Genomic DNA, 25753 nt, shown 5'->3' with positions numbered 1-25753 from the left:
CTATCTATCTATCTATCTATCTATCTATCTATCTATCTATCTATCTATCTATCTATCTATCTATCTATCTATCTATCTATCTATCTATCTATCTATCTATCTATCTATCTATCTATCTATCTATCTATCTATCTATCTATCTATCTATCTATCTATCTATCTATCTATCTATCTATCTATCTATCTATCTATCTATCTATCTATCTATCTATCTATCTATCTATCTATCTATCTATCTATCTATCTATCTATCTATCTATCTATCTATCTATCTATCTATCTATCTATCTATCTATCTATCTATCTATCTATCTATCTATCTATCTATCTATCTATCTATCTATCTATCTATCTATCTATCTATCTATCTATCTATCTATCTATCTATCTATCTATCTATCTATCTATCTATCTATCTATCTATCTATCTATCTATCTATCTATCTATCTATCTATCTATCTATCTATCTATCATCTATCTATCTATCTATCTATCTATCTATCTATCTATCTATCTATCTATCTATCTATCTATCTATCTATCTATCTATCTATCTATCTATCTATCTATCTATCTATCTATCTATCTATCTATCTATCTATCTATCTATCTATCTATCTATCTATCTATCTATCTATCTATCTATCTATCTATCTATCTATCTATCTATATATCTATCTATCTTACTAACGAGGCAGTACGAAAGCTATAATTGACTTCTGTTTAAATTTTTCCAGGTAGATGATGACAAGCTTCTAAACATAATATTTGGTTATGTTCCCTGTTTTTTATCGGGTCTATCTAGATTCAAAGAAGAACACAATTTTTCTTAAACTATCCCACTGTTGTTTATTATAAAATGATTATTTTGTTGCTTTTTTATTTTTGTTCTGTTGTTTGTAGTTGCCATATAGTTTTTGCTTTCTTGTGTTTGTATGTGTATATGTTGCTTTAATTTGTAGCCAATTCTTTGTTATTATATTGACTTCTAAGGAAATATTTGTTAACTGGAAAGTGCAAACTTAAAATTAAGGAGGACTTTGGGAAAACAATTTGATACTTTTTATTTTTTGCTTTATCCTTTATTATCTTTAAACTCCGTTAGTTTTTACGTTCTCTTTCGTAATGAATCAGCTGATTCGTTTTTAGCTTATGATATGATTGCCATTGAGTTTTTATATGAAAAACACGAATTAGCTGATCCGTTACGCAACGGAACGTAGAAACCAACTGAGTCTTTAAACTAATAGAAAATTTTGCAAGATTTTTGCAAAATACCCGAAATAACTTTAGTAGCACAACTCTGTTCCCTACACAAGCACCCAAACAGTCAAACAAATGTATTTAGCCTTTAGTAGGCCTTACAGTGCTATTTATATTATTTTGTGTACCGTCCAGGCAAAAAAAAAACCAAAACTCAATTTCAAACAAAACAAAACAAAAAAAATTTTATTTATATTAAAAAAAATACTGATGCGTATCTTGTGGAAGCTGTAACATATAAACTCTACGAAACTACCACGAATACGAATTTTAACCGCATTCAGACAAAAACCATCATAAAATACGAGCACAACAACCACAAACATACAAAAAAAACATCCAACATCCAACTGCAATCGATATGAAACCAAAAGCACAGGTGGTAAGGTAAGTATATCGCTTTGAAACAATTGTCTGTATGAGATGTTATAAGAAATATTTATATGAATGTTTATAAGATCGGGTTTGTTAGTTTTTTTTTGTTTCTATCGTATATCAGATAAATCTACATTTAAAGGTGTATAAAGTGTTTTTGTTTTTGTGACTTGTATTGGCTGGAATATATGCGCATGTTGTGTTTATATATCGTTGGAAAACGATGAGTATGAAATTTCGTATGGCATGTTAAGTTAAAAATCGTATAACAATAGAAAAATTCGAATGCCTGGGTTGGGCAAAAGATATTTTACAGATACATTCTCTTATCAGAATTTTGAAATCGAAGAGGTTCCGATATGTTCGAACATATAGCAGGGGCACCTAAAACATCACCTAAGCCAAAAAAAGCTAAAGTCAAAAAAGATAAACTATATGAAAGAGACCGGATTTATGGGCAGAAAGTTTATAAAAAGATTCTCTCATTTAGAGAAGTATCAAACGCTCTTTACTTTCTGACAAGAGTAGAAGAATTCGGATTTCTCCACTCTCTCTTAACACACTCTTAACATTCTAAAAAAACTACAAACTTCACCCCAGGGGGCATGCTGTCTTAATACAAGACCCTGATCTTAAAGTTATTGTATTCTCAGAGAAAAGAGATGCCTCCGCTCTATAAACTGAGAGTATAAACTATTGATGATCAAATGTATCCTTTACCTTTCCATGGAATAATTTGAAATGGGATCGAAGCAAAGAACCATATACCAAGGACACCGTATCGGACTTTATCTTGTCCCGATTATTGAAAAGTTACTTTCGGGGTTCAGACGATACATAATAAAGTCTTTAATTTGGGATAAGTTCGGTGCTATGTACAAGAAAACAGATACTCCATGGAGGAGTAAATGTGGGACTAAGTGTTGAAAATGAGTTGGAGTATTCAATGTAAATGATACAGGTTAAATGTTGGGATCTTCCACCGCCCTTATACCTAGAGTAAGTGTGTCAGATGTTGTTCTTTTTGGGTGTGTCGAATGAATAAGAAAAGTGCTGAGTTGAATGGTAATGGATATACACCATGGATGTAAACAAGTGATACCATTCTCTGGGCATGTTAAGGGTTTACTCTATTCAGTATGTCTATTCTGTGTGAACGGACTCTAGTTTGTGTGAATAGTTTCATGTCTGTGTGAATAGAGTCTATTCTGTGTGAACTGACTCTTGTATCTCATTATTTCGTGTTTGAGTCTAGTGGTTGCTATCGACTCTGAGTGGTTGTAAACTGAAGTAATATTTTTGCAATTAAGCAACTGGGTAGCAATGGCCAGAGATTGGATAGTTCAAGTAATTAAAAAAATGCTTGTACATGGACTGGCTTGATGTTAAAAAAGCTCTGCCTTTGGTTGAAAAATACCATTGTGAATTTAGGCCGTAAAGGCAGGCATTCGTGTGATACACTTTGACGTCTTGTCTATACAAACTCTAGTCTGTCTAAACAGGAACTTATCTGCCCCTTCTGTCTAAAGAGACGCTATTCTGTATAGTCTGTGTGAACATGCTCTAGGTTGTGTGAAAAGATTCTAAACTGTCTAAACATACTCCAGTATCTGTGAACAAACTTTAGTCTGTGTAAATATATCCTGGGTAAAGAGACTCTTGTCTATGTGAACCGACTCTTGTCTTTGAAAACAGACTCTAGTTTCTGTGAACAGAAACTAGTTTAGTTTCTGTGTGAACAGACTCTGGTCTGTATGAACATACTTTATTCTGTAGTATTTGTAAACAGACTCTAGTCTTTGGGAACAGACTCTAGTCTTTGAGAACAGAATCTAATCTGTGTGAGTAGAATCTATTCTGTGTGAACAGACTCTGGTCTGAACATACTTTATTCTGCATGACCAGACTCTAGGCTATGTAAACAGACTCTAGTCTTTGTGAACAGACTCTAGTCTTTGCGAACAGAATCTAATCTGTGTGAGTAGATTCTAATATGTGTGGTCTGTCTAGACAGACTCTAGTTTGTTCGAAGAAATTCTTGTGTAAAGAGGCTCTAGTCTGCATGAATAGACTCTAGACTTTATAAACAGACTCAAGTCTTTGTGAACAGAATCTAATCTGCCTGAACAGACTCGAATCTGTATGAGTAAACTCTATTCTGTATGAACATACTCTATAGTCTGTGTGAACAGACTCTGGTCTGTATGAACATATTCTTCATCACTGTAGTCTTTGTAAACAGACTCTAGTCTTTGTGAACAAATTCTAGTCTTTGAGAACAGAATCTAATCTGTGTGAGTAGACTTTATTCTGTATGAACATACTCTGTTCTATGTGAACAGACTATAGTCTGTGTGAAATGACTCTAGTCTGTGTGAAAAGACTCTTGTCTGTATGAACATACTTTATTCTGCATAACCAGACTGTAGTTTTTGTAAACAGACTAGTCTTTGTGAACAGACTCTAGTCTTTGTGAACAGAATCTAATCTGTCTGAACAGACTCTAGTCTGTATGAGCAGACTCTATTCTGTGTGAACATACTCTAGTCTCTGTGAACAGACTATAGTCTGTGTAAGCAGAATATTGTCTGTCTGAACAGGCTCTTGTCTGAACCGCCTCTAGTTTGAACAGACCTCTAGTTTGTTTAAACACACTTTAGTCTATTTGAACAGACCCCATTCTGTCTAATGGCACTCTAGTCTGTCTAAACAGACTCTAGTTTTTTCGAAATAACTTTTGTGTGAAGAGACTCTAGTCTGCATGAATAGACTCTAGACTTTGTAAACAGACTCTAGTCTTTTCGAACAGAATCTAATCTGTCTGAACAAACTCTAGTCTGTATGAGCAGACTCTATTCTGTGTTAACATACTCTAGTCTCTGTGAACAGACTATAGTCTGTATGAACTGACTCTAGTCTGTGTGAAAAGACTCTAGTCTAAGTGAAAGGAACATACTATAGTCTGTGTGAGCAGAAAGTTGTCTGTCTAATCAGACTCTAGTCTGTCTAAAAAAAAAAAACAGCATCTAATCCGTCCGTTTTGTCTAAAGAGACTCTTGTCAGTCTGAACAGACTCTAGTCTTCCCATAAAGACTCTAGATTGTCTGAACAGACTCGTGTCTATATATAGAACCTAGTATATCTGAACAGATCCTAGTCTGAACAGATCCTAGTCTGAACAGCCTCCAGTCTAAGTGAACACACTTTAGTTTGTATGAATAGACTTTAGTCTGCTTAAACAGACTCTAGTCTGCCTTAATGAGTTTTAGTCTGTATCAAAAGTTTCTATTCTATATAAAAAAACTCTATTCGGTTTAAAATTTATCTCTGTAAGATATTTTTATTAAAAAAATTAATCAAATTATCCTTATCAAATTGTTAAAATTAAAAAGTTTTCCATATATTAGATTGTATTTATAAATGCAATTTTTCCCATATGAGTTTTACAATTTTCTTCATTTTTTATAATTTTTTAAAATTTATATATTTTTGCAGTTGTTTAGGAAGAAAAAAAGAGGAAAAACTCAAAATTGGTAATAATTTTTTTCCCCTGTTCAAGGCTTGTTAACGCCCCACACTTTTTGTTTTGTGCGCTGTTGCTCTCTCGGTTGGTTACAAATGATGGCTGTGAATTATTTTTGCGGTATGTTGGTAAAAATTTTTATGCTGCGTTTTTTTTCCTAAGCGATTGCAACATGTTGTTACTGTTGTAGTTGTTGTTGTGTTGTTGGTTATTTTCCCAATTCACAGAAGGCATAAGACATAAAAACTAGTGATAGTAGTTGACCACCGCTAGGCTAGATAACATCTGCCATTATTGGCTGCCATAAAAAAAGCAATGCAGATAGAAAAAAAATAAACTTAAACTAAAACATAAAATAAGAGAAAATGGCAAAAAAGCAAATATTCATTGAAAATATTGCAATAACACTCGGTTGGAATAGAAACCCCATCATCAATCCAATGATCATGGTAGTCATTGCCACTACTACTTATTCATGAGTTCTCTAGATTTTTATTTCTTTCTCTCTCTTTTATTTTCTGAGATATTGTTTGATCGTTTGTTGCATATTTTCTCATATTATTGGTAAATGTTGTTGTTGTTATTGTTGTTTTTGTTGTCAGTGTTAAAAGTGCGAGTTTATATTATTGGAGAAAGAAAGGAATTTTATCCATAAAATATTATTTTAGTTTTTATTACATTTTCATGATGTTTGTCTTCTTGTCTTGTAAAAAAAAGAAATGATCGCTTTTATTAAGAAGATTTGAAGAAAAATATATAAGAGATATAAATAGATCCAAGTCTATATAAAGAAACAAACTCTAGTCGATCTGAGCAGAATTTAATTGGTCTGAGAGGAATTAAATAGATTTAAAGAGACTAGTAAGTCTAAACAGACTCTAGTGTACCTAAACAGACCATGGTGTGCCTGAGCAGACTCTAGACTGTCTGAAAAGACTTTAGTCTGCCTGAACAGACTCTAGTCAGTCTGAACAGACTCTAGTGTGCCTGAAATGGCTATTGTCTATCTGAACAGACACTAGTCTGTCTGAACAGATTCTAGTCTGCCTAAACAGACTCTAGTCCATCTAAACCGACTGTAGTCTGTCTGAACAGACTCTATTCTGTCTAAAAAGACTTTTGTCTATCTGAACAGACTCTTGTCTGCATAGACTCTAGTCTGTCTAAACATACTCCAGTCTGTCTGAACAGATTCCTGTCTGTCTAAACAGACTCTAGTCTGTCTAAACAGACTCTAGTCTGTCTAAACAGACTCTAGTCTGTCTAAACAGACTCTAGTCTGTCTAAACAGACTCTAGTCTGTCTAAACAGACTCTAGTCTGTCTGAGCAGACTCTAGGCTATCTGCACAGACTCTAATCTGTCTGGACAGACTATTGTCTGCATGAACAGACTCTAGCCTGCCTGAACAGACTGTAGCCTGCCTGAACAGACTCTAGTCTGCCTGAACAGACTCTAGTCTGCCTGAACAGACTCTAGTCTGTCTAAACAGACTCTAGTTTGTCTGAACAGACTCTAGGCTATCTGCACAGACTCTAATCGGTCTGGACAGACTCTTGTCTGCCTGAACAGACTCTAGTCTGCCTGAACAGACTCTAGTCTGCCTGAACAGACTCTAGTCTGCCTGAACAGACTCTAGTCTGCCTGAACAGATTCTAGTCTGCCTGAATAGACTCTAGACTGCCTGAACAGACTCTAGTCTGCCTGAACAGACCCTGGTCTGTCTAGTCTGTCTGAACAGACTCTTGTCTGCCTGAACAGACTCTAGTCTGCCTGAACAGACTCTGGTCTGTCTGAACAGACTCTAGTCTGTCTGAACAGACTCTAGTCTGCCTGAACAGACTCTTGTCTGTCTGAACAGACTCTTGTCTGTCTGAACAAACTCTTGTCTGTCTGAACAGACTCTTGTTTGACTGAACTGACTCTAATCTATCTGAACAAGCTCTAGGCTGTCTGCATAGACTCTTGTCTGTCTCAACAGACTCTTGTCCGCCTAAACAGACAGTCTGTCTGAACAAACTGTAGTCTGTCTGAACAGACTCTTGTCTGACTGAACAGGCTTTTGTCTATCTAAAAAAACTCTAGTCTGTCTGAACAAACTGTAGTCCGTCTTAGCAGACTCTGGTCTGTCTGAACAGACTCTGGTCTATCTGAACAGCTCTTGTCTGTCTAAGCAGATTACAGATTACTGAAGTCCAAAAACTTAATTATCCCCCTAATATAGTATATTTTTACATTTTGTTAAAAGTTTTTATTAGGTTTTGCTTGTTTACTCTTAACTTTTTATTTAAATGCTATTTTGCTAAAATAGTTAGAATTTTTTCTAAAAAAATTATTAATAAAAATTAATATATTTTTTATTAAATTCAAAAAAATTTCTTTCGACATTTTAGTTTTATGCAATTTGTACATAAATTTAATTTGAATTCAATATACTTTTTTCTTTTTGGTGGGTATCATCTTTCAAACTATAGTCATGTAGTTTTAAAAGCTTTTTGGTAATTTATAACATAGTTATTTGCCAATTCAAAATGTCTACATGTATTTATGCGCTAAACTCCTTGTAGTGTCAAATATAAATATTAAATTTTCTTATAGTTAAGAGAAAGAGTGTCTATTCGTAGGCTTTTAAAGTTTAAGATGACGATGTGGCTGCTGATAGCTTTAGCAGCATAATTAGTGTCCCATTAGTTATTTGTTTAAACGGTTAAGTGGTGGTCTCTTTGGTATTACGAAGAGTTATGCAAATGGAATTGCATAATGCAGGTAAATACTAATAATTTGTGATTCGATTACCAAAAAAAAGAGGTTATTTAACCTTTGACCCAATTGAATTTACATAATAGTACACTTTCTATGATAACAGAAAGAGGAAGTATTAGAACGTAACAGCATTAGAGAGAATGTAAGATTTATTTATTCAGACAAATTTAAACAGGAGAGAGATACAGATATAGCGTTTGCTTATGGATTCTTTTACAATCACACATTCATAAGTATATCTATCTGCCTTCCCTAAGCAGAACTACTAACTAACTAACTAACTAACTAACTAACTAACTAACTAACTAACTAACTAACTAACTAACTTACTAACTAACTAACTAACTAACTAACTAACTAACTAACTAACTAACTAACTAACTAACTAACTAACTAACTAACTAACTAACTAACTAACTAACTAACTAACTAACTAACTAACTAACTAACTAACTAACTAACTAACAAACTAACAAACTAACAAACTAACTAACTAACTAACTAACTAACTAACTAACTAACTAACTAACTAACTAACTAACTAACTAACTAACTAACTAACTAACTAACTAACTAACTAACTAACTAACTAACTAACTAACTAACTAACTAACTAACTAACTAACTAACTAACTAACTAAACTAACTAACAAACTAACTAAACTAACTAACTAACTAACTAACTAAACTAACTAACTAACTAACTAACTAACTAACTAACTAACTAACTAACTAACTAACTAACTAACTAACTACTAACTAACTAACTACTAACTAACTAACTAACTAACTAACTAACTAACTAACTAACTAGCTAACTAACTAACTAACTAAACTAACTAACTAACTAACTAACTAACTAACAAACTAACTAACTAACTAACTAACTAACTAACTAACTATCTAATCTAACTATCTATCTATCTATCTATCTATCTATCTATCTATCTATACTTCTAACTATCTATCTATCTATCTATCTATCTATCTATCTATCTATCTATCTATCTATCTATCTATCTATCTATCTATCTATCTTCTATATCTATCTATCTATCTATCTATCTATCTATCTATCTATCTATCTATCTATCTATCTATCTATCTATCTATCTATCTATCTATCTATCTATCTATCTATCTATTCTATCTATCTATCTATCTATCTATCTATCTATCTACTATCTATCTATCTATCTATCTAATCTATCTATCTATCTATCTATCTATCTATCCTATCTATCTATCTATCTATCTATCTATCTATCTATCTATCTATCTATCTATCTATCTATCTATCTATCTATCTATCTATCTATCTATCTATCTATCTATCTATCTATCTATCTATCTATCTATCTATCTATCTATCTATCTATCTATCTATCTATCTATCTATCTATCTATCTATCTATCTATCTATCTATCTATCTATCTATCTATCTATCTATCTATCTATCTATATCTATCTATCTATCTCTATCTATCTATCTATCTATCTATCTATCTATCTATCTATCTATCTATCTATCTATCTATCTATCTATCTATCTATCTATCTATCTATCTATCTATCTATCTATCTATCTATCTATCTATCTATCTATCTATCTATCTATCTATCTATCTATCTATCTATCTATCTATCTATCTATCTATCTATCTATCTATCTATCTATCTATCTATCTAATCTATCTATCTATCTAATCTATCTATCTATCTATCTTATCTATCTATCTATCTATCTATCTATCTATCTATCTATCTATCTATCTATCTATATCTATCTATCTATCTATCTATCTATCTATCTATCTATCTATCTATCTATCTATCTATCTATCTATCTATCTATCTATCTATCTATCTATCTATCTATCTATCTATCTATCTTTTTTTTTTTTTTTTTTTTTGGACGTAGTGATAGTAAACTATCATCTAGTGGCCCCACGACATCTCCAATCCACCCCGGTACTGCGTCAGCATTTCATCAGGGTGGGTGGTTTATTTTGTATTTATCTTCATTTCGTTTTCTTCCCTACGTCCTCCTATCGTGGGAGGTTCGGGGGTATTGAGCATCTTTCTTTTATAACTGTGTTAATATAGTTCTCACAACGATTCCAATCATTTTCAGATTTAAGCATAATCTTTATTATGTTTTCAGCAGCAATTGTTTCACCTAGATCGGAGTTTAGCGCTCTCCTGGCATTTATCCACTTAGGGCATTCGAAGATTATATGATCTGCTGTTTCTTCTAACGCTCCACATGACTCACAGATAGCATTGCTTCTTAAATTAAACCTGCATAGGTACTGATTAAAGCTTCCATGATTTGTTAAGAATTGGGTCATGTAATAGCCAACATTTCCATGTGATCTTTCGATCCATTCTCTGATATTTGGTATCAAGTTATGGGTAGATCTGCCCGTTGTTTCATGTGTCCACCTTTCTTGCCACATATTTATCGTCCTTGTTCTAGCATTCTTTTTTATATCAATTTCGTGTTTTCTCTGTTCTGTAGGACTCATGCCACTGTGCCTAATACTTTTCATCTCGTTATATATATAATTTTTCTCCATTATTTGGAGGTCTACAGGTGGGAGTCCAGCGAGTACCAGGGCTGCTGATGTTGGTACTGTGCGGTACGCAGAAATAATTCTTAGAGCGCTAATTCTCAATGGTTTTTGTAGCTCTCTTACTTTACATTTGTTGTTCATTGCCGAGGCAAATGTTGGGGCTGCGTAAAGTACCTGCGAATGAACGACACTATTTATAAGTTTTCTGGTATAAGGCTTTGGACCACCACGATTGGGCATTATTCTGGCTAATGCAGCTGCTGTTTGTAAGGCCTTGTTTCGTATGTTAGAGATGTGCTGATTGAAGCTTAACTTATCGTCTAACTGTACTCCTAGGTAACATAAATCTCGCTTGAAGGCAATGTCATTGCCCTGCAGTTTGATACTTGGTGTGGAAAATACTCTCCTAGATGTAACAAGTATAGATTCTGTTTTTGCTGCAGCTAGTTGCAGTCCGGATTTTTTTAGCCATGAATTACACCTATTAAGGCTGTCATTTGTGACTATTTCTAAAAGTTCAGATGTAGGCTGAGAAACTACCAGCGCGATATCATCTGCATATCCTATTATTTTAGCGCCATTTTGGAATTTCATGTTTAGAAGACCGTCGTACATGACGTTCCATAAGAATGGTCCTAGTACTGATCCTTGTGGGACTCCTGCTGTTATTTGGTACGTTTTTAGTCCATCGTCAGTTTCATACAATAGTACTCGGTTATGCAAGTAGTCCGCGACTATTTTATACATATAGTCCTGAACGCCTTTGCATTTTAATGCTTCCAATATGACTCTCCATTTGGCCGTGTTAAAAGCATTTCTTACGTCTAACGTTATTATTGCGCAAAATCCTTTTGAAGTTTTGGACTCCATCGCCGTTTTTAATACTTCGTTGATGGCGTCAACAGTGCATCTTCCTTTGCGGAAGCCATACTGGTTACACGATAAGCTACCAAGTTCATCAATTTTTTTAGAGAGCCTGTTCAGAATTAGGGACTCAAGAAGTTTTCCAAGCGAATCAAGCATACATAATGGTCTGTACGAGTTTGCTTCGTTTAACGGTTTGTCGCCTTTCCGTAAGAGCACTAGTTTTTGTATTTTCCACTTCGAGGGAAATTCTCCTTTTTCTAGGCATATGTTAAGCGTGTGTATTAACAATTCAGGCCATGTTTCGCTTACTAGTTTTAATACAGTATTTGGTATACCATCGGGACCAGGGCATTTGCCAGTTTTTAGATTATTCGTTGCTATTTTCAATTCATCTATACTCAAAGGATAGAATCCGTTTCTTTGCTGTAGTGCTTCAGTGTGATAGCCATCATTGTCAAAGGGGAACAATGTTTCTACTATTTGCTTCGCCCACATTGGCTCTTTTATGCCAGGTATGGGTTTTATTGCACCTAGTTTTTTCCTGACAATCTGGTATGGTTTACCCCAGGGGTCGGAATCGATTTCATTGCAGAGCTCTAGCCAACATCTTTTTTTGCTCTTTTTGATTGCACTTTTCAATATTTTTCGGGATCTTTTGTATTCCAGCTTAAGGGAAAGATCTCTATAGTTCCTCGTAGTTGCTCTGCGGGCTAATAGACATTTTTTCCTTAACTCACGCACCTCGTCATTCCACCAGTAAACGGATGGTTTGTTTCTATATGGTTGGACTCTCGTCATTCCTACGTTACACGCCTTAGTTAATATGTCGGTCAGTGATTTTACGACTGACTCAACATTGTTGTCTTCGTTCGGAATTCTTGTTCTTCGCTCTTTACATCTACATATATATTCCACAAGCTTCTCTTTCTTTAGTTTTCTGATATTCCACTTGGGAAGGCTTATCTCGGTTTGTAACTGTGCTGAGTTGTCGTCAATGGAAAATGTAATGTACTGATGGTCACTAAGTGTAAAATCCTCAAGTACCATCCAGTTCATATTATCATTGTAGAGATTTGTTGTCCCGAATGTGATGTCAATTATGCTACCACCTGGGGGCCTTCTAAAAGTTAAATTTTCGCCTTCGTTAAAAATAGTAAGACCGAGACTGCCGATCATCTCGCTCACTATTTCACCCCTGTTGTCTAATAAGTGAGAGTTCCACTCCGGAGATTTACTGTTGAAGTCTCCACCTATGAGAACTTTGCCTCTTGCTGTTCGAATAGATTCTTCTAGATTGTTTATAGCAATTACGAAATCGTCATGGCTTATATTAGGTGAAAAATAACAACTATAAATCCTAACGCCATCAATTGTTGCATATACGAAGCCTGTATTATTCTCGTCGATTTCTCTAACGTTTGCATGCTTATTTCTCACGAGTATAGCTGCGCGGTGGCTAATATCTTCATACCAGTTTAGATACGATGGCTTACCATATGGTTCACTAACTAACACTATATCTATATCGTCTTCTGCTGCTTTCTGGATCATAAGATCCTGTGCTTCTCTACCTCGACCAAGGTTTACTTGAAGAAACTTCTTAGTCATTTTTTCGGGATTCTTTTCTATTGTTTATACAGAACATACTGCCTATGTAATGTTCTATATTCTTTAGACCTGCTTCTTGGCATAGTATGCATCTAAGTTCTTCTCTACAATCTTTGAGTTTGTGACCCGGTTTGCAGCATTTTCTACACACATTTGTTCTATCGGCACCATTGCAAGAGTTAGCCATGTGACCTTGATCTAGACATCTAAAGCATTGTATGGCTTTTGCCTTCATTTTCACTCTGCACAGCACCCACCCAATTCTAATTTTGGAATTCTTTAGAAGAACTGCGGCTGTATTCTCCGGGATTTGTACCAGAGCTTGTTTGGTTTTCCCGAAGGATTCTCTAACATTGAGAACTTTAGCATCCACGAGATCCATGTCTGTCGCTATTTTTATTGCACTTACAATATCTTCTTCTTCTGTTGATTCGTCCATATCTCTTATATCGACTATACAGTTCTTATTAACGGTTTTAATTGTGACATCGTTTCCAAGCGTGTTTCCGATGGCACGTGTCATTTTTTCCGCTTGTCCCTCTCCTCTATTGAATTTAATTAGGATATCGCCATTTCTTGTCCTTCTCATTGTCTTTATATCAACTCCGATTTCACTGGGGTCAATATTCTTCTTCATTTCTTTCAGTACGTCCGCATAAGTGACATTAGAAATTGCCTTTATGGTAAGTGCTTCTCCTTGGTCAAACTTTATTCTATCTATCTATCTATCTATCTATCTATCTATCTATCTATCTATCTATCTATCTATCTATCTATCTATCTATCTATCTATCTATCTATCTATCTATCTATCTATCTATCTATCTATCTATCTATCTATCTATCTATCTATCTATCTATCTATCTATCTATCTATCTATCTATCTATCATCTATCTATCTATCTATCTATCTATCTATCTATCTATCTATCTATCTATCTATCTATCTATCTATCTATCTATCTATCTATCTATCTATCTATCTATCTATCTATCTATCTATCTATCTATCTATCTATCTATCTATCTATCTATCTATCTATCTATCTATCTATCTATCTATCTATCTATCTATCTATCTATCTATCTATCTATCTATCTATCTATCTATCTATCTATCTATCTATCTATCTATCTATCTATCTATCTATCTATCTATCTATCTATCTATCTATCTATCTATCTATCTATCTATCTATCTATCTATCTATCTATCTATCTATCTATCTATCTATCTATCTATCTATCTATCTATCTATCTATCTATCTATCTATCTATCTATCTATCTATCTATCTATCTATCTATCTATCTATCTATCTATCTATCTATCTATCTATCTATCTACTATATCTATCTATCTATCTATCTATCTATCTATCTATCTATCTATCTATCTATCTATCTATCTATCTATCTATCTATCTATCTATCTATCTATCTATCTATCTATCTATCTATCTATCTATCTATCTATCTATCTATCTATCTATCTATCTATCTATCTATCTATCTATCTATCTATCTATCTATCTATCTATCTATCTTATCTATCTATCTATCTATCTATCTATCTATCTATCTATCTATCTATCTATCTATCTATCTATCTATCTATCTATCTATCTATCTATCTATCTATCTATCTATCTATCTATCTATCTATCTATCTATCTATCTATCTATCTATCTATCTATCTATCTATCTATCTATCTATCTATCTATCTATCTATCTATCTATCTATCTATCTATCTATCTATCTATCTATCTATCTATCTATCTATCTATCTATCTATCTATCTATCTATCTATCTATCTATCTATCTATCTATCTATCTATCTATCTATCTATCTATCTATCTATCTATCTATCTATCTATCTATCTATCTATCTATCTATCTATCTATCTATCTATCTATCTATCTATCTATCTATCTATCTATCTATCTATCTATCTATCTATCTATCTATCTATCTATCTATCTATCTATCTATCTATCTATCTATCTATCTATCTATCTATCTATCTATCTATCTATCTATCTATCTATCTATCTATCTATCTATCTATCTATCTATCTATCTATCTATCTATCTATCTATCTATCTATCTATCTATCTATCTATCTATCTATCTATCTATCTATCTATCTATCTATCTATCTATCTATCTATCTATCTATCTATCTATCTATCTATCTATCTATCTATCTATCTATCTATCTATCTATCTATCTATCTATCTATCTATCTATCTATCTATCTATCTATCTATCTATCTATCTATCTATCTATCTATCTATCTATCTATCTATCTATCTATCTATCTATCTATCTATCTATCTATCTATCTATCTATCTATCTATCTATCTATCTATCTATCTATCTATCTATCTATCTATCTATCTATCTATCTATCTATCTATCTATATCTATCTATCTATCTATCTATCTATCTATCTATCTATCTATCTATCTATCTATCTATCTATCTATCTATCTATCTATCTATCTATCTATCTATCTATCTATCTATCTATCTATCTATCTATCTATCTATCTATCTATCTATCTATCTATCTATCTATCTATCTATCTATCTATCTATCTATCTATCTATCTATCTATCTATCTATCTATCTATCTATCTATCTATCTATCTATCTATCTATCTATCTATCTATCTATCTATCTATCTATCTATCTATCTATCTATCTATCTATCTATCTATCTAATCTATCTATCTATCTATCTATCTATCTATCTATATCTATCTATCTATCTATCTATCTATCTATCTATCTATCTATCTATCTATCTATCTATCTATCTATCTATCTATCTATCTATCTATCTATCTATCTATCTATCTATCTATCTATCTATCTATCTATCTATCTATCTATCTATCTATCTATCTATCTATCTATCTATCTATCTATCTATCTATCTATCTATCTATCTATCTATCTATCTATCTATCTATCTATCTATCTATCTATCTATCTATCTATCTATCTATCTATCTATCTATCTATCTATCTATCTATCTATCTATCTATCTATCTATCTATCTATCTATCTATCTATCTATCTATCTATCTATCTATCTATCTATCTATCTATATCTATCTATCTATCTATCTATCTATCTATCTATCTATCTATCTATCTAGCCATAAATCAATTATTTATTTAAACAAGTCTCTTCAGCTTTCCTGGATTATTCACACCAGTTCCATTTCATGCAAATTTCTTTATTACCAATTCATTTTCAAATAAATTTGTTTCGATCTCTTCCTTTCCCCTTTCTTGCTAACATTTTTATTACCATACCATAACATGTACCTTTTTCGGGATAATTAAACAAAACTAAAATGATCAAAATCTTTCAGACACAAAATGCAAATGTGGCAAATGCCTTTTAAATACATTTTTTACTTTTTTTTGGTATTTTTTTCTTGTAACTCTTTAAAGTAAATAATCTTAAATACTTAATCAGTTCCAAGTGTGTTTATTTGGTGGAGTATTTAAACGCTTTAACTAAACATTACCATTTTGAGAGAAAAAGGAAAAAAAAGAAACGAAAAAATTATTTAAAATGATGTTTTGTTTTCTTAAAAAACATTGAAGTTTAAGAAGGAAGAACAACCCACGCTTTTTTTGGTTACAAGTAATAAAAACGTTTTTAGGAGTTTAAGGGAAAGGATAGAGGGAAATTTAAAGAAAAACTTAAAAAATATATATAATTAATGTTTAAAGGGGACAGTGGTTTAGAAAAATCAAACTAGGGCTTATTTTAAGGCATTTTAGTAGTAAATCGCACAGTTATAGTAGTATTGAAATAGATTAGACTAGATAGAATAAAGTCTCTAGAAATAAGCTAATAAGCTAGAGTCTTAAGAATGATTAGAGTCTGTTAAAACAGAACAGAGTCTGTGAAGATAGTTAGGGGTCTTCTGAGAGGTAGATTAGAGATTCTGTTGAGGTAGACTAGAATCTGTTGAGATAGACTAGGGATTGTTGAGTTAGACTGGAGTATGTTAAGACCAAAAAGAGTTTGTTGAAACATAAGAGTAAAGTCTGTTGAAATAAAGTAGAGTCTGTTGAGACAGACTAAAGTCTACTGAGATAGACTAGAGGCTACTGAGATAGACCACATACTGCAGAGATGAACCAGATTTAGTTGAGACAGACTTGAGTGTCGTGAGGCACACGAGTGTATTGAGACAAATTTGAGTCTGCTGAGTTAGACTGTAGTATCTTTAGAAAGACAGGAGTCTGTTGAGATATAGTGTTAAGGCAGACTTGAGTATGTTGAGACAGACTAAAGTCTTCTGAGACAGACTACAGTGTATTGAGACAGACAGACTGTAGTTTGTTGAGACAGAATAGGGTCTGTTAAGACATGATAGAGTCTGATGAGATAGGCTATACTTTGCTAAAAAAGAATAAAATCTCTTGAGGTAGACTGGAGTCTGTTGAGACCAAAGACTGTAGAGATAGACTATATTTTTCTAAGTAGAATAGATTTTTAGTCTAGAGTTTGTTGAGGGAGACTCTAGTTAGTTGATATGGACAGGAGACTAGATTCCTTTGAGACAGTCTAGAGTCTACTGAGGCAGACTAGAGGCAGATTCGATTAGGTAGACAGAATAGAGTGTGTTGAGACTGGCAGACCAGTGTCTGTTGAGACGAACTGGGGTTTCTTAAGACAGAATGGAGTGTGCTGAGGAAAAATTCAGACTATTGAGATAGACTAGAGTCTGTTAAGACAGACCAGAAACTGTAGAGATAGACTAGAGTTTTCTGAAACAGATTAAAGTCTGTTAAGGTGGACTAGAATCTGTTGAGACAGACTGGAGTCAGTTGAGACTGATTGAAACCAATTGAGATGGACTGAAGTCTGTTGCTGAGATGAATTTGAGTCTGTTGATATAAACTATAATCTGCCGAGATTAGCATCTCTGGATATAGATTAGAGTCTGTTAAGATACAAAATAGCTTACTTTAACTATTCAGGGTCTATTTCGTGGGTTCGAAACCTGTTTGTATGGATTAGTGTCTGTTTAGACCTGCTCCAACTGATAGGAGTATATTTGAGCTGATCAGAGCCAATTAAGACAAATCGGACCAATTAGAGTTAATTTAGTCTATTCGGAATCTGTTTACACGATTTATTGTCTCTTTATAAGGAAAACTGTTTGGTTGCACTAATCATGATGTATGTATAACTGATCTGTGGAAGCAGAGTATATTTAAAGCAATCAGAGCCTTTACAGGCAATTCACTGATCATGTTAAGGTTGATAGGGGTTATTTTAGACTCAACAGAGACTTTTTTAGGCTAATTAGAGTCTATTTAGACTATTCGTAATAGTGTGTGGATCAGTGTCTCTTTTTAAAGAATTCTGATCATAGTGTGTTTAGATACACCAGTTTAGAGTCAGTTTAGTGTCTAATTATAAGGAAAACTGACGGATCATAGTTTTTTAGGCCTGATTTCACAGATCAGAGTATATTTAGAGTGATCATAGTCTGTTTAGGGTAGTCCGGTCCAATTAAGGCAATTTGGAGTCAGTTTAGACTCAAAAGAGTCTGTTCAAACTATTCAGAGTCTATTCAGACCATTCTGAATCTATTTATATGATACAGTGTCTATTTTTAAGGAAAGCCAATCATAGTATGTTTAGATGCACCAGTTTAGAGTCAGCTTACACCCAACAGAGTTTGTTTAGACTAATTAGAGTCAATTTAGACTATTCACATGGATCGGCGTGTCTTTATAAGGAAGACTGTCTATTTATACTGATCATATTCTGTTTAGGCCTGATGCTACAGATCAGTGTATATTAAGAGTGATCGGAGTTTGTTTAGGCTGATTAGAGCCAGTGAAGTCTGATCGGAGTTAGTTTAGACTTAAAACAACCTGTTAAGATTAATCAGAGTCTGTTTACACTGTTCGAAATCTATTTACATGGATCAGTGTTTTTTTATAAGTTAAACTGTTTATTTAGACTGATCATAGTCTGCTTAAGCCAATCATAGTTTGTTTCAGCTGTCAGCATGTGTTTTAACAATTCAGAGTTTTTATTTCTATGTAGACCACTGTTTCTTTATTTACCAACTTTCATCACAACATTATCATGTCAAACATTATAAAGTTTTACAAATATTTCCACCTCAAAACCCAAACTAATCAATTGACAAGTTAAAATGTTTTAAAAACTGTCATTTAAAATCAAATAAATCGAAAAAACGCCAAATTAAATCCTTAGCATAAGAAAATAAATAAAAAATTTCTAGGTAACTCATGTATGTATGTGTGTGTATTTCCTTGTAAAGGTTCCCATCTAATGTTCCAAGACGTTGTGGGTCTTTCACAATTTAAAGACATTTAAATTGTTGTTGAAATGCTGAAGTGAGCAAAAAACAAAATGAACGCTTCAAAACTATAAGAATGTGCCAAATTCTTAAGAATTAAAATTTCGAAATGCATTCTGCACATTTAGCCGAAAATAAACGAAAAAAATGTGGCAATTTAAACAAAACATTTGAGCCATTTCGAAGGTGAGTTTTGAAAACAAAAAATTGGCCAAGAAAAAAGTTTTAAACGAAAAAAAAAACTCAAAGAAATCTTTACGATCAACTCACGTCTGGCACGTCTTGCAGCAGTGACAAAGAAAAGTAATCAACAAAAAAACACTTGAAGAAAAATATCAATTGAAAGAAATATTTTGGAAAAAAATCCCTAGAAAAAGGGTAACACAGCAAGCAATTGCAACAAAAGCAAAAATTAAACAAAAACAGTTGGTCAACGAAATTGTTTCGAAATTTATTAACTTTACACCGTTGCCTTTTGAAATTAAGAGGAAATAGCAAATTTGAATTAAATACTGCTTAGGAGTCTTAAAACTTTGCTTAAACGTTCATGTCATAATTCTATATCTCTTAAAGTTTTCGAGACTTATTTTTTGTAATTAAAAAGCTTGAAACTCTCTTTATCGTGGAAACACTGTAGCTTTTTTCTAAACAAATCTTCATTTAAGGATCAAAGTAAATAAAATTTGGCGAAAAAAACAACAAAAAAACATTCAGCAAAATACCCACGAAAGTTTTTTTTTTTGATAAACAGTCTTTCTGCCAAATCAACAAAAAAAAGCCCTAAAAAAATCCGTATGTCACGTTTGTCAAATCAGTTTTACCGAATAAACAAACATTCAGTTGCTACAACACAAAGATCATCGAAACAAAAAACGACCAAAAATTTTGTCATTGCAACTTTTTTTTCTTCTTTGGTAATTTTGGTTTGTCGTTTTTTATGCAAAGGGTTAAATTGTATGTTGCAATCAGTTAAAAAAATGTTTATTTCAGTTTAAAGAAAAACTTCTCAACCTGAAAATGTGCCTTAATTAAATAAGAAAACCGCCATATATCACTGACGTAGAGGTTTAACGTAGAAAAGACAGGAAAAAAGTATGGCAGCTTTCAAAATCTATTGTTGAAAGTATCTCGTTATCAAAGATAATATACACTACTCTATTCTAGACCCTAGTGTAGAATCTAGTCTAGACTCTATTCTAGATTCTAGTCCAGACTCTATCCTAGACTCTAGTTTAGACTCTAGTCTAGACTCTATTCTAGACTGCAGTCTAGACTCTATTCTAGACTCTAGTTTAGACTCTATTCTAGACTCTAGTCTAGACTCTAGTCAAAACACTAGACTAGACTTTAGACTAAACTTTATTCTAGACTCTAGACTGCTCTCCATTCTAGATTCTAGACTAGACTCTATCCTAAACTCTAGACTAGACTCTAGTCTAAACTATAGACTAGACTCTATTCAACACTCTATTTAAGACTCCAGTCTATACTCTATTCTAGAGTCTAGAATAGACTCTAGTCTAGACTCTAGTCTAGACTCTATTCTAGACTCTAGTCTAGACTCTATTCTAGACTCTAGTCTAGACTCTATTCTAGACTCTAGTCTAGACTCTATTCTAGACTGTAGTCTAGACTCTATTCTAGACTGTAGTCTAGACTCTATTCTAGACTCTAGTCTAGACTCTATTCTAGACTCTATTCTAGACTCGAGTCTAGACTCTATTCTAGACTCTATTCTAGATTCTAGTCTAGACTCTATTCTAGACTCTATTCTAGACTCTATTCTAGATTCTAGACTAAACTCTAGTCTAAACTCTATTCTAGACTCTAGACAAGACTCTATTCTAGACTCTAGACTAGACTATAGACTTTATATTAGACGCTAGGACTCTCTCTCTAATTTAGTCTCTAGACTCTGGTCTATCTTAGCACATTGTGGTCTGTCTCAACTGCTGCTGCTATCAGTCTAAAAAATCTCAATCAAGCTAAACTCTAGACAAGCTCCTGTCTGTCTAAACAGACTCTACTCAATTTTTTTAGATTTAGTTCTATCTATACAAAGTCTGGTCTAACTATACAACCTTCATTCTTCCTTGGCAGACTTTGTTCTTTCAAAACACTGCAGATTAATATCGAATCATTTACTTTCTTAACAGATATTAGTTTCTCTATTAACTCTCTGTTTTTTAATCCCTTATTCCCTGAACGTTTGTTATTTTTTTTTTGTTTTTGTTTCAAATAATTTTTATTTTGCCATCAAAGTTTTGTTTTTGCTGCTTTACTTTTCAAAATCCTTGTTAACTTTTGGTCTTATCTGTGATTTTTGTTGCAGTTTTATCTTTATGTAATTTATAAAACAAATTAAAATTCGTAACAAAGACCACAACCAAAGACGATGATGACGATGATGACGACGACGACACAATAATCAAGATTAAACAGCCAGTCAGACAGACGGACAGACATATAAAAACCCTTTTTTAGGTTTTTTTTTAAAGGCTGTGGATTGTATACATACATATGTAACTATGTGTGTGTTTGTACATCTACATAAAAATGTACAATGTCTAATTTGTTACGAAAGCAAAAAAAAAAAAAAAGCCAAGCGATCAATTCCAAAGGGTGGATTTGAAATCCTGAAAAAAATATTGAAAAATAAAAATATATTTGTGCGATTGTGAATTTCAACTATAGATGACCTTCATTATGTTTAAAGTCTTTTATTTTATTTTTTTAATTTTTGAACAAGAAATTTATTTTTATTTTTATCTTTTCGCATTTTGCTTTTAATTTCTTTTGATTTTAATCGATTTTTTTCATCGTCTTTTGTATTTTGGTTATTGTCTGTAGAGTTAGTTCTTATTTTTCGGATATTTTTAGAGTTTGATGTTTATATGGCTTGACTGGAACTTGTTTCTTTTATTTATTTTTTTTTCGATTTTGTTTAAATTTAGTTTTATTTACGATCTGTGTTCGCTTTGTTTCTCAGTTTGGATGTGTTTTATTTTTTGTAAGAATTAGAGCAGAAATTCGTAATTTCAACTTCAGTGAACTTAAAACGAGCTTTTTTTTTGAAGGCCATCATTGCCATAAATTTTATGAGTAGGCGTTAATCAATAACAATTATTTTCTTGTGTGAATAGATTGATGGAAATTTAAAAGTAAATTATAGTTTGTTTCTGGTGGAGATGCTGATAAAGAAAGGAATAATGAAGAAAATTCAGGGTGAACCCATTGAACTAACTAACTAACTAACTAACTAACTAACTAACTAACTAACTAACTAACTAACTAACTAACTAACTAACTTACTAACTAACTAAGTAACTAAGTAACTAACTAACTAATTAACTAGCTAACATAATTCTTGTAAAGTCTCCGTTCTAGTCTCGGCTCCACACCCTATTCTTGACTCCGTTCTAGACTCTGTTCTAGACTTTACTCTACACACTAGTCTAGACACTATTCTGTACTGTAGTCTACATTCTAATTTAGACTCTAGTCAATACTCTATTCTTAACTTTAGTCAACACTCTATTCTTTTATTGGTTCTAGGCTAAACTCTTTTCTAGACTCTAGTATGAACTCTTTGCTAGACTCTTGTGTAGAGTCTATTGCAAACTATAGTGCGGACTCCAGACTCTATTGCAGACTTTAGTCTAAACTCTATTGTAGACTTTAGTCAAGACTCTATACTAGACTCTAGTCTAAACTGTATCACAGACTGTATTTCAGACTATATTCTAGACTCTAGTCTAAAATCTATTTCTGATTCTAGTCAAGACTCCAATCTAGACTCTATTCTAGTCTCGCTTAATTGTATACACTATTCTGGGCTGTAGTCTACACTCTATTCTAGACTCCAGTCAATACTCTATTCTTTATTTTAGTCAACACTCTACTCTATTCTAGACTCTAGTCTAAACTTTTTTCTAGACTCCACTACGAACTCTTTTCTAGACTCTTGTGTAGAATCTATTGTAAACTTTAGTGCTGACTCTAGTCCAGACTCTATTGCAGACTTTAGTCATGACTCTATTCCAGACTTTATTCTAGACTATACTCCAGCCTCTATTGTAGACTATGTTCTACATTCTAGTCTAGAATCTATTCCTGATTTTAGTCAAGACTCCAATCTAAACTTTACTCTAGACTCTCGTCATAACTTAATACTATACTCTACTCTACTCTACTCTAGAATATAATTTAGATAGCAGACTATAATCCATAGTCTGTCCAGACTATAGTCCATAGTCTGTCCAGACTATAGTCCATAGTCTGAGCAGACTATAGTCCATAGTCTGTCCAGACTATAGTCCATAGTCTGAGCAAACTATAGTCCATAGTCTGAGCAAACTATAGTCCATAGTCTGAGCAGACTATAGTCCATAGTCCGAGTAGATTATAGGCCATAGTCTGAGTAGATTATAGGCCATAGTCTGAGCTGACTATAGTTCATAGTCTGAGCTGACTATAGTTCATAGTCTGAGTAGACTATAGGCCATAGTCTGAGCTGACTATAGTTCATAGTCTGAGCAGACTATAGTCCATAGTATAAGTACACTGTAGTCCATAGTCTGAGCAGACTATAGTCCATAGTATAAGTAGACAATAGTCTACAGTCTGAGCAGACAATAGTCCACAGTCTGCGCAGAATATAATCCATAGTATGAGTACACTGTAGTCCATAGTCTGAGCAGACTATAGTCCACTGTCTGAGCAGACAATAGTCCACATTCTGCGCAGAATATAGTTCATAGTCTGAGCAGACTATAGTCCATTGTCTGAGCAGATTACAGTCCATAATCTGAACTTTCTACATTTAATAGTCTAAACAGACTATAGTCTATAGTTTGAGCCGACAATAGAAAGTATTGTTGATAGTCTAAGCAGAATATAGTCCATAGTCAGAACAGGTTAATACCATAGTCTGAGCAGGATATAGTCAATAGTATATACTGTTTAAAGTCTATATTCTGAGCATACAACAGTCCTCAGTCTGAACAGACTAGAGTCCCTAGCCAGAAAAGACAATAGTCTATAGTCAAAGCAGGCTATAGTTCACAGTTTGAACAGACAATTATCCTAAGTATGAGTAAATTACTGTTTACGGTTTGGGTATATAGTTGTCCATAGCGTGCTGATTATAGACTATAGGTTAAACTGATATAGTTTACAGTGATTTTATACTGATTTATATTATCTGATTTAAAATTTAGCTTTTAATAATTATTTAGTATTAAACTTACCTCCGAGAAATCTCTTTGGGACATTTTTACAGCATCATGTTGTGTTGATAGATTGGAATTATTTAAATCACCATTCAATTCATTGCCATTAAAATTCATTGGCAAATTTAATAAATTTTCATAATTTGTCATTGTTTAAAAAAAATCATTTAACATAATTCATTAACCAAAGGAAAACAAACTTTTAGCTTAAACAAGACCTCGTGAACTCTTTAAGTTTTAAGGTTGCGCAGGACATTTTTATTTTCAAATTATATTATTAAGCTGAAAAAGGACAAAAAATAGAAAGACATTTTATTAGTATAAAATATATTTAAATTAAAATTAATAATTATTACGTTTGCTATCTCTCTCTTCTTAAAATAAACCTATAAAATCAAAAGACTTAAGACACATACTTGTTTTCTTTTTATATAAGAGAACAAAAAATTGATTTCACTATAAAAACTTTTGTTATTTTGTCCAACTACTTATTAACAGTATTTATGATAAATGACTTTAAATATACAGATTTTTGACAATATCTCTCTTTCTCTTAGTCATCATGTTTTTGATTTCGTTTTAAAAAACGTTACATTTGCGTTGTGTTGTTTGATTTGGTTGCAACAATGTTGCACTTTTAAAAAAGTTCTGAAACAATTTTTCTTATTATAAATAACTTCCGCTATTAAATAAATGACTCTGACATTAATATTTTGCTTTTGTTTTGTGTCTTTTTTTTTGGCAAACACTCCTTAAGCCTTTGGCGTAATAAATTATAATGTTATTTTTTGTTAGAGTTTTGTAAAGTTTCTTTATGGCTTTAAGAGATGAAAGTATGCTTACATCACTGCCTGTGGACTTTAGTTTAATCAGACGATGAAATATAAACTATTTCGACTATAGACTATACTATACTATGCTCAGACTATAGACTTTAATTTGCACAGATTAGACTATTGGACTAAAGTCTTTTTAGACTAAGGCTTAGACTATGGATTATAGGCAACTCAGACTACAGACTATATTTTGCTTAGACTGTGTTTTTTAGTTTTCTATTCTAGTTCTGTTCTAATTCTGTTCTAGTTCTGTTCTAGTTCTGTTCTAGTTCTGTTCTAGTTCTGTTCTAGTTCTGTTCTAGTTCTGTTCTAGTTCTGTTCT

General features: G+C 32.7%; 1 protein-coding gene across 1 annotated transcript in view; it reads right to left on the bottom strand.

Annotated features, from left to right (window-relative positions):
- The window catches only part of LOC111686171 (tetratricopeptide repeat protein 28), a 54990-nt gene extending 30118 nt beyond the window's left edge, over positions 1-24872 (bottom strand). The window contains exon 1 of the mRNA XM_046945386.1: positions 24614-24872. Within this exon, the coding sequence (XP_046801342.1) occupies positions 24614-24745 (132 nt within the window). The 5' untranslated portion in view covers positions 24746-24872. The remainder of the gene's footprint in view (positions 1-24613) is intronic.
- Positions 24873-25753: the final 881 nt, after the last annotated feature.

The sequence above is a fragment of the Lucilia cuprina genome, chromosome 3, assembly GCF_022045245.1.
Source record: "Lucilia cuprina isolate Lc7/37 chromosome 3, ASM2204524v1, whole genome shotgun sequence".
Classification (NCBI taxonomy): domain Eukaryota; kingdom Metazoa; phylum Arthropoda; class Insecta; order Diptera; family Calliphoridae; genus Lucilia; species Lucilia cuprina.
Note: the sequence above shows the minus strand (reverse complement) of the source record. Positions and strands in the feature narration are given on the sequence as shown.